Source organism: Festucalex cinctus, chromosome 8, assembly GCF_051991245.1.
Source record: "Festucalex cinctus isolate MCC-2025b chromosome 8, RoL_Fcin_1.0, whole genome shotgun sequence".
NCBI classification, from domain to species: domain Eukaryota; kingdom Metazoa; phylum Chordata; class Actinopteri; order Syngnathiformes; family Syngnathidae; genus Festucalex; species Festucalex cinctus.
The window spans coordinates 13,453,487-13,465,468 of NC_135418.1; the positions used below are offsets into that span (position 1 = coordinate 13,453,487).

At 41.7% G+C, this 11,982-nt stretch overlaps 2 protein-coding genes and 2 non-coding genes across 8 annotated transcripts; 1 reads left to right on the plus strand and 3 right to left on the minus strand.

The window, feature by feature from the left end:
* Positions 1 to 530: 530 nt before the first annotated feature.
* nop56 (NOP56 ribonucleoprotein homolog) lies at positions 531 to 6,918 on the minus strand. The gene is made up of 12 exons (XM_077530436.1): positions 6,757 to 6,918; positions 5,977 to 6,066; positions 5,789 to 5,903; positions 4,583 to 4,747; positions 4,192 to 4,390; positions 3,864 to 4,051; positions 2,863 to 3,014; positions 2,576 to 2,676; positions 2,238 to 2,386; positions 1,510 to 1,631; positions 1,221 to 1,325; positions 531 to 989 (listed from the first exon to the last, which is right to left on the minus strand). The coding sequence occupies exons 1-12, from the start codon at positions 6,757 to 6,759 to the stop codon at positions 675 to 677; spliced, it is 1,704 nt and encodes a 567-aa protein (XP_077386562.1). The 5' UTR covers positions 6,760 to 6,918; the 3' UTR covers positions 531 to 674.
* On the minus strand, positions 1,404 to 1,470 carry LOC144024598 (small nucleolar RNA SNORD57). The gene has a single exon (XR_013284817.1). It is a non-coding gene; the product is annotated as a small nucleolar RNA SNORD57 (small nucleolar RNA).
* LOC144024592 (small nucleolar RNA SNORA26) lies at positions 3,704 to 3,823 on the minus strand. Its single transcript, XR_013284811.1, has one exon. It is a non-coding gene; the product is annotated as a small nucleolar RNA SNORA26 (small nucleolar RNA).
* A 238-nt stretch (positions 6,919 to 7,156) lies between the features above and the next one.
* mlnl (motilin-like) lies at positions 7,157 to 11,581 on the plus strand. 5 transcript variants are annotated; one of them, XM_077530099.1, is made up of 7 exons: positions 7,157 to 7,202; positions 7,365 to 7,458; positions 9,154 to 9,342; positions 10,507 to 10,632; positions 11,032 to 11,133; positions 11,233 to 11,338; positions 11,463 to 11,581. In XM_077530099.1, the coding sequence occupies exons 4-7, from the start codon at positions 10,513 to 10,515 to the stop codon at positions 11,468 to 11,470; spliced, it is 336 nt and encodes a 111-aa protein (XP_077386225.1). In that variant the 5' UTR covers positions 7,157 to 7,202; positions 7,365 to 7,458; positions 9,154 to 9,342; positions 10,507 to 10,512; the 3' UTR covers positions 11,471 to 11,581. The 5 variants fall into 5 exon arrangements, with proteins under 5 accessions (XP_077386225.1, XP_077386222.1, XP_077386227.1 ...); XM_077530096.1 differs by lacking the exons at positions 7,157 to 7,202; positions 7,365 to 7,458 and adding an exon at positions 8,042 to 8,328; XM_077530101.1 differs by lacking the exons at positions 7,157 to 7,202; positions 7,365 to 7,458 and adding an exon at positions 8,042 to 8,328 and having other exon boundaries at positions 10,512 to 10,632.
* The last annotated feature ends 401 nt before the right edge of the window (positions 11,582 to 11,982 follow it).

The following is an 11,982-nucleotide window of genomic DNA, read 5'->3' on the forward strand; positions in this document are numbered from 1 at the left end:
AACACATTCTGATGGTTAAAAATAACGCAAAAAATTTTAACTCAACTTTTTCTGAATATAATCAAGTTCTACATGATCAGTTTTGAGGAAAAGACCCACCTGAAAATGTAATAAATGCCCAATAATGTGAAGTTAATTTTATTACAATATCAAGTCATGATTTTTCATTACATTGGGTTTTATTGCAGTTTCAGGAAATTATACAAGTGCTACAAGAATTTTGTCATTACAGTGGTTTGCAAATCTAAATTTTAGATGTTAGCTGGTCTACAGCCGCGACACCCTCTTTCCTAAGCACTCTTTCAAAACTGTACTTTGATGTATGGTGGTAGTAAATGGTTGGATTCCAAGAAAACATCCATAACGTTATGTCTTGCAAGTAGTGCTCATTGAAGGACAGTTTTAATCTTAAGGGCAGTTTAACTACTACAAAAGGAAAACTGCACCATTTTTTAAACAGAATTTAGTTTATCAAAACTTAACACAACCAGGAACTGAACAGAGGGGGGGAAAAAAAATTATATATACAATTTTCTTAACTGAGAATTTTATTTACATATGTACAAGAACATTTTGAGCAATTCAAGGCACAGGTAACGAATGTATAGTTAAAAAATAAAATGAAAAAATGTACACAAAAATAATTCAGTCTTGAATCAGATCTAGTCAATTCTTTACTCCACATTTTTCTTCTTTTTCTTTTTCTTCTCAGGCACTGGCGTTTCTGGGATGTCCTCCGCTGGCGCATCTTCAATAGCCTCCGACTTTCGTTTCTTTTTCTTCTTGGCTGGCGCGTTCGTGTCGTCTGCCGTGACCTCAGCCGCGGGAGCCTCCTCTGGTTCCTCGGGTTCGGACTTGCGCTTCTTTTTCTTCTTGGTGGGCGCATCACCTGCTGCGTTCTCTGCAGCTGGCATCTCTTCAGATGGGACCACCTCTTCCTCCGCCACACGTTTCTTTTTCTTTCCGGACGTCACAGAGTCTCCGTTAAGCTAGAATCGAGACCGTTTTTAAATTTAGTAAGTTATCCACCTAATGAGTGATTGCAACAAGTTTCTCAAATTGTACGACTCTCTTCAGTGATCAAGCCCACTGTTTGGGGCCCGCCAATGGTTCGGAGTCGGACTAATCTTTGCATGTTACACTGAGACAGGACCACGGCGCAGGAGTCGGATCTCAAATCTTAAACATGCAGAGCTGCTTGAGGAAGAGTTGTCGTTTACCTCGGCGTCACCGTTTGCGAGGAGCGCTTGCTTCTTTTCACGCTTCTTGCGCTTCTTTTCCTGTTTTTCCAGTTTACGCTTTATCTCAGCGGCAACATCCGATGCCTGCAAAACGGAACGGACGGATTAACACCACGTGGGTCAAACCTTTGCTCAGCATTTTATAGATTCAGAATGAATGCTGCATCAGGCTCATTAAATCAGTTTTGACCCTCAGCTATGATCAGGGGCAATTTGGTCATCATCCACAGCATTAACTGCACCTGAGTGATGATGAAGAGGAGCTCACCTCCTTCACGGCCTCTTTCATGACATCAATATTCTTGCGCGGCAGCTCGCCGGTCTCGTAGAAAGACAGGCGCTCCTCCACCTGCCCGCGCAGTTTGTCACCAAACACGCTGGAGGGCAATTCTAAAAGGAGTCAAAACCCAAAATGAATCCATCCGAGGCAACCCAAGTCTCAAAACGCATCTACAGATGGCAAAGCTCAGGAAATCATTTGTCAACATCAACCCAAAGGATTGAATGCTGTTGACGAAAAATAGGAGCATCATAGCAAAGACCACAAAAAGACATGCAGTACCCTCCAAAAGTATCTGCCCACTTTCACGTTCCAAAGTGCGAAGACGCACGTAGAATCACAGAATTCTGACTTTAAAAGCGAGACTTCTCACCTTGTCACTTTAATCCCAGAATTCTCAATTGAATCTCATAATTCTCACTTTTGTGTTAATCTCGGAATTCTGAGATGAAAGTCAAAATTTTCCTTCTCTCATCTTCAAACTGGTTTGCAACTCTCTCGTCTTCAGGTTAGCAAACCAGCAAATGCATTTTTTCACAGGTCAAACCAGTCAACATTTATTATTTTTTGCTCACTGAAGCTGGAATTCTGAACGTTTGATCTCACGACCCAAATGTCTTCCGTACGCAACAAAAACCAAGGAATTGCACCTTGCCGTTCCACTACTAACAGAGAGTACTGCAGTTTCGTAAACGCGCATTAGACGACGGCCTCACCAGAGAAGCAGTCAATGCGCGAGGCAATGGTGCACTTGTTGGCCAAATATCTGGAGATGCGGCCCTTGTTCTTGGCGGCAGCGCGGCCGATGAAGGTCGAGTGGAAGATCAGGCCGTACTTGGGGGTGTTCCCGCGAGTCTTCAGGGCTCTGTGCGAGATCACAGCTGCTTTCACATACGGGAAGCGGTCTCGGTGCTGCTCGTGGTTGCTCAGACTTTGGGATGCAATGGGGGAAGCGGGGATCACTCCCTACTCGGGTCACCCCGCTCTGCTCCGGCCCAGCCCTGCCATCACCGCAACCACCGATCTCCCCAGCAGGGAGGGGGCGCCCCAGTACCTGAACAGGGCCTTTTCCGCTCCGAGGATCTGAACTGTGGAGGCGGGGTACTTGGCCAGGTTGGTCAGACTGCCGGCGTGGGAGATCAGACGGGCGCCCACCTGGACAACAAAATCAAACACTCAATACTTGGGAGAACTTGTCTTCAGAAAGAAACACCAAGACAAGTTGGACCATCAGCACCAGGATGTTTCTCCTCACACCAAAATCAGTGGATTGACAGATTATTGGTCAAACATCATCGGTCTCATTTGTCCCACTAAAGCGAGAAAAGCCAAAGAGCTCACCACTTCTCCGATCAACGCGGCCAAGTTGGGAGCCACTTGGCTCATCTTGGAGCGCAAGTACTCCTGCAGCTCCAGACGATACGCTGCCAGAGACACCACACGATTGGAGAACCTCTCGATGTTGATCAGGTCGATGGGCGAAATGTCCATTCCTGCACAGAAGGGGGGGGGGGGGGGGGGGGGGGGGGGGAAGTACAAATTAATCTAAGTATTTAAGAAAAAATATTCTCAAATGATTTAGATTGAAAAAATGTAAGATACATTTTCAAAAGAAAATGTCCAAAAAATGACCATAAAAGGTTAAAAAGGATAAGAAAATCAGAAACTTAGCATAAAAAACCCCCAAAAAACAGAAAAGAACATGTTGAAAAATTAACTATGAAATGTCCAAAAACAAAATAAAAAAATAATAATACATTTTCAAAAAAGCAGAAAAGAAAACTTTTAATAAGTAACTAAAATGCCCAAAAACAAAAGAAGAAATCTCGAAAATCACCATAGTGTCCGCAAAATTCCCCAAAAATGTCAGAAAATGTCCGGCAAAAGGCAGGGAAATAAAATAAATAAATTAAAAAAAAACAAACAAACATAAAATGTCTATAAAATAGCCAATAACATCGGCAATTAAACCAATTTGAGGTCAAACCAGATAATAGAGAAATCTGCCGATAATTATCGGCAATTTGATTTCATACAGATAAACCAGATAAATAAATCCAGCAATAATTATTGACATGCCACGTTGGTCCATATCAATAAAATTCAGCTTCATGGTGCTAAAATGGCTCTTGACAGGAAAGGTTGTTGACCCCTGACCTTGTCAAAAGCTAGCAAGATGATGGCGTGTTTCTCCCGACAGGATCCGCAGCGAGGATGACGGCCTGCGCTACAGGTTTATGAGAGACTTTCTCTACCCCCCTGTGTTCACCACCAGAGACACTCATCGGTCCAAGGCGGGCGATAAAGGGGTGTCGCGGATTCAACGCAAACACGAAACCAACCCATCGAGGAGCGCGACGCGTCAAGGATGGCCTGCGCCTTGGCGTCGTCCATGACCACCTCCTCCAGGCTCGCCACGCTCTCGTCCGTCAACTCCTTCCGGTTGCCGATGAGCTGCGCCAGGCGGCAGTACATAGAGTTGTCCGGCACGATCCGCACCAGCTCAGGGAAATGGTAACCGTACCATTCGCTGAACCACATGGGAAAGGACCACAATTAGGAATATTTGCAGATTGGTAGCACATTACTTGGACACAAACTTTCCAACACATATTTTGATCTTTTCCAGAACAAAATGCTCACATGGTTTTGGAAACGCGATTGGCTTACCGGACCCGCATGGAGAAGGTGTTAATGTCCTTGTCGAGCTGATCCAACAGCGCAATGGATTGGATGATCATGTTGTCTGCCCGGTTAACATTAAATTTGACCTTGGCTCGGGAGTAACTGTGGCCCAGGCCCAATTGGGCCTTGGAAGCCGCCACGGCCGTCAGGCCCTTCACCAGCAAGTGGAAGTGAAGACGAATCCCTGACGGGACAGACGGGAAGCAAAACAAAGCAAAAGGTTGGAGTGTGTCGGCGTGAGTAGCGTGTGATGGTGTGAGCAGCCGGCTGTTCAGATTTTCAGTATGAACCTTCATGAGTGTCAGGGTCACATTGTCGCATCATAAACACACCACACGTTTTGTACTATGCACAGCTGTAGCATAAAAATACAAACCTCTTGTTAATTCTGCAACAACGCCGCCTGTCTGGATGGAGAAACCAAATTCTTCTTGCAAGGCAGCGCCAATTTTGGCATCTCCAACTCCCAGTGCAGCTTTCTTCTTCGCAGATTGAGGAAGGTTCGTCTCAAGGAACAACTTGAGGTCAGCATGAACCACACCTGCAATAGGTAGAAAGAAACCTAACTGAAATCTTAACATGCAGAAATGTGTGTTTTGAGACTACACTAGCTTTCTGTCAACATGATCCTCATTTTATGAATTATGCAACGTGACCAAAAAGAAATAACCAATTTGAGACTTTTATTTTGAAATACATTTTCATGATCGACAGATGTCCTAAATTGTATATAAGAGCATAACTAGTTAAATCTTTATCTGCCAATGAGCCCTATACTTGAGAGTGGAGGATGGACATTTTAAGACAAACGCTCTGATTGGTCAAAAACTAATCATGGACATTCTTAAGTTTGGCACAAGCCATTCATCACAATACAAATGAAAAGTGTTAGCAACTGCAATGCTGTTAAATAAGTTAGCTGAGAGTCTTTAATTTATTCTGTTTCTATTTCTCATCAGTCTGGTTGTCTTGTAGCGCCACACTGCCACTCACAGGTCAATCCAGGTATTACAGCAGACTTCGTGCAAAGATGGTCATCTCAAGTGCACCACACTGGAGGAACATTAATCACGGAATGCATTTTTCCACCCCATGTGATGGGTCGCACAAAATATATGTCAAACGTGCATACCCGCTTAAGTTATTGTTGCCACGTGTGGACTAGTCCCCCTTTTAAAGACTAGCAGTTGTTAAAAGTGAGTGCATTTTAAATTTAAATACATTTTAAATGACAAAAAGCAGAATCACCATGAATTAGGGTAATTTAAACTTTAGGTGTGTGCCTTAGGTGCTTCCAAAAATATTTCGCCAAATGGCATTCAACACAACTATGTAATGTGGACTTTTATTTAAAAAAACAAAACAAAAAAAAACACACACACCAGCAAACAAAACTGTACGGTCAGATGTTCAGATTTAACAGAAAGCTGTCAGCACAGTAATTCAGTGGATTGACAGATTTGAAAACATCACCACATCTGAGTGCAGTAAAACAATAATGATGGAAAAATATATATATTCTTACAGAAACAGTTATGAATCAATCAACACATTTAAATATGCTTACAGTAAGAAAACTTACCTTCAGAAATAGCATTTATGTTCTCCAGGGCAGCTTGTGCCGACTTAAAAGGAAAAAAGGCAGCCAGGCTCACCATGCTGTTTAACTTTGCCAGGCTAAGCACACTCTGCTCCACCTGAAACGCACATTTGGCCGTGAGACTTCCACAACAATGCAAATCTAAGTTACAGTTAGGCAATCAAACCCACCTGAGGCAACAGCATGCCGATCTCCTCGACCTCTTTCACGGCAAACAACGCATAGCCGGACGCATGCTCGAACAACACGTGTAACAGCACCTGAACGAATGCATTTTTTTATGTTAATAAAACAGAACGCGCTTAATCATCAAACAATTAAGACAAAAAAAAAAAGTTTTGATAACTTGTAGCAAGTAAATCACATAATTAACATTTCCTTTCTTGCTCTAGACATTCACTCAAACATGGATCTGATCTTATGTCGTGGAGCTTGTAAATACATTTAAAGCGAGAAACCCGCATTTTAATGCTGCAAATGGATCTAATTTAACAACGCGGTAACTGATGAAAATGTGAACGTACAGCACTCTTTCCTACCGCATGTCGTCTCTGCACCACGTGTTCACCACGTGTGCAGACCCCTTTCGGATGAAGCAACAAGGAGCTAATGTATGCTAATCACAAAGTTTAGAATCTACGTCTTCCAGCGCTGGCACATCTTACACGCTTTGGTTTCTTACTACTGCATCAACAATGTTCATTTATTTTTAGGCGGCGGTAATCCTTTGTTTGAAAGCGACGTAATGCAAATTCACGCAGATCGAGTGTAGCCACATGGGTGGCTAACGACTTAGCTAAGGAGATAAGGCCTTGAAAAGAATTGGAAAGGGCAGACGGAAAAGATGATTTAATGGATATGAACATGAATAACAGTACGTGCACGTCTGCCGTAAATAACAAAGCTAAATTTGTAGCTACGTCATACATATGTAAAACGTATTTTCTTACCATGACTGATAAATCTTCCGCAGCACACGATTCGTGTGCGCTCCGATGCTTCTTCTCCGGCTAAAAGGACAGCAGTCACAGCACAGTCACTCTTCCACTCGACGCCAAGAGCTAGATTATCGCGAGATCACGTGAAACATCGCGAGACGCAACAAAGAAGCGGTGATGGCTTCTAGGGCCATCTAGTGGACAAGGGAAAAAAACATTTGATTGATTGAAATATTTATTGACAGACAACAAAGCATGTTTCCAAACATACAACAGCACAACTGCTCCCAAAGGGATAAAAGCCACAATAAAGCCAAAGGCTCATTTCCATTATGGTCCCTAGAGTGCGTGACTGTTTATGTGTGTGAGTCCATATGCCAGCAAGTCCATGACCGTATGTACATAATATCTATAGGTAAAATGTGTGGGTGAGGTGTGCTTGCCTCCACATAGAGAAGGTGCGTAAGGAATCACATTCATAGTACAATAATAGCAAACTAACATAAACCTTTACAATATGCAGTTTCAGACGATTATACAACAAAGAAATGTTCCGATTCAAACCCAAAATAAACTCGCTACCATTCTCTGTCTCCTTTCCCCCTTAACCACTCCTTTAGGGCAGTTTTAAAAGTGATTAGGGAACCCTTGTTCTTCACAGATGATGGCAAGCCATTCCAAGCCACACAAGATGTTTACCTGAACAACAACCAGGTGGGACAAAAAGTACTCACTGTCTCTGAATGGAAGTACAAATACTTTTACAACAAACAACAACAACAACAACAACAATAACATACTGTTATAAGTACTACTACTAATTCAACTAACCTACTTAGTTAAAAGTAAAATAAAATCAAATGAAAATATTATGTTATATATTACACCTTTTTAATTTCAAGAAATTATGGGAAATCTTATATCTGTGAAAAATACATTAAATATACCAAATTTGGACGTAAAGTTACGTTTTTATCTGAATACTAATATGATTTTACCCACCCACCCATTTTCTGAACTGCTCACTCCTCACAAGAACAATATTCCCTTTAACATTAATGGAAATAATTGAACTGTTCGAGGGTCAAACAGTCAAACAGTTATCCATCCACCTATTTTCTTGACCGCTTATTCCTCACAAGGATCGCGATAAAAGAAAGTTAACTTAACTCAGTGTTTCTGAATTCTGGTCCTCAGGCCCCCCTAGCCAGCCTGTTTTCCATGTCTCCCAATTGCAACGCAGGTGAGGATCGTTATCAGGCTTCTCCAGAGCTGGCTGATTAGCTGTCATTGGAATCAGCTGCATTGGGAATTGGGAGACATGGAAAACAGGTTGGCGAGGGGGGCCTGAGGACCGGAATTGAGAAACACTGACTTTAACTGAAGACCTATTTGATATTTTTAACAAATATTTTGGAATCATTTTTATTTTTAGTGCCAAAACTTGGATGCACTCATGAAATTAGTGACTATCTGAAGTTTGGTGCTGATGGACATCACCACCACAATTGCCCTGGAGGTATCAAACATTCGAGAAGGAAAAATCCAATAAGTGCTTGTACGTCATTCTGATGCTTCATACAGGTCTGCACACAACTTATGTACTTGACTCACTGTCGTACAACGACACTGTGATTTTTAATAGTCCATTTCTCCAGAGTGCTCGAACAATACAGACCCAATCTGTGCTAATATTTTACCACCATACAGGAACACAGTCAAGTGGCGGATTTGAGGAAAAGCATCATTAACGTTGTGGAGCGTTGCAGGGTTTCTTAGGAGCGCATGCATGTGAGCCATCATGTGCGCAGCTCTCTATTACTGCCAGGTCATAAATGTCACATCGTGTTGGCTTATTCTTAGAAGCAGAGAATTTATGGCTTCGACAACTACATACATTTCACACGGATGAAATGTGGTTTGCAAAATGAAATACTGTTTTTCAGTAATGAGTTTATCAAAAGGGCGGCACGGTAGTCGAGTGGTTAGCACGTCCGCTTCCCAGTTCTGAGGTCTCCGGTTCGAGTCCAGGCTCGGAGCTTCCTGGGTGGAGTTTGCATGTTCTCCCCGTGCCCGCGTGGGTCTTCTCCGGGTACTCCGGTCTCCTCCCACATTCCAAAGACATGCATGGCAGGTTAATTGGGCGCTCCGAATTGTCCCTAGGTGTGCGTGTGAGTGTGGATGGTTGTTCGTCTCTGTGTGCCCTGCGATTGGTTGGCAACCAGTCCAGGGTGTCCCCCGCCTACTGCCCAGAGCTAGCTGAGATAGGCGCCAGCAGCCCCCGCGACCCTTGTGAGGAATAAGCGGTCAAGAAAATGGATGGATGGAGTTTATCAAAACCAAACGTGCCTGTACAGTAAGTGTACACTCATAAAAAGCCAAATTCACGTGTGATATCTGTGTTTCCAGGAGCTTGGATGGGAATGTTTGAGAAGGAGCCTGTTGAGGAGCGGATGTGAGGGAGGATAGTAAAAAGCTGGGGCATCAGGAGTGCCTTCATATAAAAGCTGACTGGCACGAGGTCCCATTCAGACACGAGACATTCTTCTCATCCTATAGCGCACTTCTGGGACCAACTGACCACGCTTCAAACAACACGTGAGAGCATTTAACATTTTCTCTTTCTATTCTGTTGTGATTTGTTTAACACTATGTACAACTGTCTTGTCAAGATTGCCATAGGAACTTATCTCGTACAGTCTTGTGACTCTCATGCACCTATTTGTCATATTTGTCTGCACTTGCAAATTTACATGTGTCAGTATGACTTATAACTCACTGCAAAATACTTCTTCTATTTAAAAAAATATTTCTCAGAGTCGACACTCTTTGGTCACAAGAATATAACCAAAGAATGTAATGTATTGCCAATTTTGTTTACAAATACAAAAGTGCTAATTTTAGATTGACACAGCTACAACAACATATTATTAATAACCAACAGTATCAAACAAACTGAACATCATTAATTTGGTTATAATGAGCGAGTACTGATGCCAGTTATTGGTATTGGGCTGATACTGGCCTGATTTCAAGGTATCCTGAAGGAGTCTAAACACGGTATTCTGATTAATACACTGTAATGATTTGACTGTAGAATTTACAAGAAATAACTGGCAAAAACATTGCCAGCTAACTCTTGTGAAATGTCATTTAATTACTGTGTAAATCTGTACATTATACAACAATTTACTGTACTTTGTTTCTACCCGCAATGCACGTTGTGTTACCCATAATGCATTGCGGTATACAGTTAAATGATCTAAAAAACAAAATTAATAATAATGCTGCATTTTTTTTTTACTGTAGATTTTACAGAAATGTGTTGAATATAAATTAAGCAGCAAAATCCATCCATTTTTTTAGCTATCTCAGGTGGCGGCCATTTTGCCATTTGCTGACCACTGAAAATGATATCACAGTGCCGAAGGACTCCGGTAACAACCAATCAAGGCTCACCTGTTTTCTGAGTCTGGTCATGTGACAGTCACCAGCTGAACTGTGATTGGTCATTTCCTGAGCACTGAGCAACTGTGATGTCATTCTCAGTTGACAGCAAATGGCAAAATGGCCGCCCCCTGAGATTGATAAAAACAAGTGGATTTTGTTGCTTAATTCATATTTCACAAACACAGCATTCATCAGAATAGCATGTTTAGACTATTGATAGTTGCAAAGAACATATACTTCCCCTCAGAATTTCTGATTCAAGTCGAGTGTTGGATCTTACATTGTATACTGTCCATCTTCCTATTTGTCCAGCATAGAATGAGCATGCGAGGAGCTGTTGCTGTCTGCGTGACGCTGGCGTGCCTCTTGGCGTTGCTGGTTGAGCGAACACAAGGACACATCACCTTCTTTAGCCCAAAGGAGATGTTGCTGATGAAAGTAAGACAAAACGATTGGGTTGCGTCGGACAGCGTGTTGGAGAACGTAAAGAGTTGAGCTTTAATTTGATTGCACTCTTCTTTCCAGTATCTTCATTGTAAAAATTGTAATACATAAAAGATTTAAACAATTTGACCATTGCAACATGTTCAACCAAGGTGTGCTCACTAATTAGCGACACAGGTGTCTTCAAACTTGTAATTAGTCTTTTTTTTTTTTAAAAAGGTTGACATGTTGTCTGCTTGTTGGTGACAGTTCCATATTATTCAGAAATCTAAAATCCAAGGGACTGTAGCTTCCATGGAGGAACACTGATGACAAAATGAAGAGAAAAAACCCCCCCAGAACAACCTGTCAAGTATTAAACTCCACTATGACTTTGTGTTGTCTGCTCTCCAGGAGCGAGAGGGTAGAAAGGACATGGAGCCTCGGTCGGAGGACGATCAGTTTGAAGAAGTTGCTGTCCAACAGCTTCCTCAAGTTGAGCACGCTGGAAATCCAGTGCGTCTTCAATACACACTGTGCCCGGATGCATTATAGCCCACCCCCCATTGTGTTGTATAATACAGGATGTTAATTTTCTCTGTGTGTGCATATTAGGATAAAACAGTGGATATCACAGTGCGTCTTTCACCCAAACAACTGGACCATGTTGCTCCTGTGCTTGAGGAGCTCATCCATGAAATTGTGGATGAGAGACAGAAAGGTACTAAAATAATGCAAGAACTAAAAATGATGTTGACCTTTGTAGACAAGTGACCCAAAGATGATTAACATGGAGAGAAAAAAAAAGTAATAACTGGGTTGTCTCACATTCTTTGTCTTTACAGCGAAATAGTGTGCTGAAGTATCGAAGATAGTTGCTGTATGAATTCTTCAAAAGACAGAATGCTCTTATATTTGCTTGTGTTTCAATAAATCACTCAATAAAGGGAAATTGTTTAACTTATTGGAGCTTTTGTTGTTGTCCATAGACCACAAGCCTGTTTTTAAAGTAAATCATCAGCAATGGAACATTTATTATTTCCTAGTGAGAATTTCAAAACGTAAACACTTGAAGACATTCTCAGAAATATTCATATTTATCTTTTGTTTCTATCTTGTTAAATGATTGTTGGTATTTCAGTTTATTTTTCATATAATTTGATCAATAATTGCAAAGACATTTTCATTGTAATTCTAATTTTAATTTTAATTTACAAAGCCTTGGTTTCATATTAGTAAATGAAACAGCCACACTGAAAGAACTTTTTTCAAAAAGTTTTTGATGACTACATGTAAAGTTTTCGCTCATAATACTACAGATCGAAAAGATCCTAGTCAGCGCAGTCACATGTGCGCCTCTTTCGC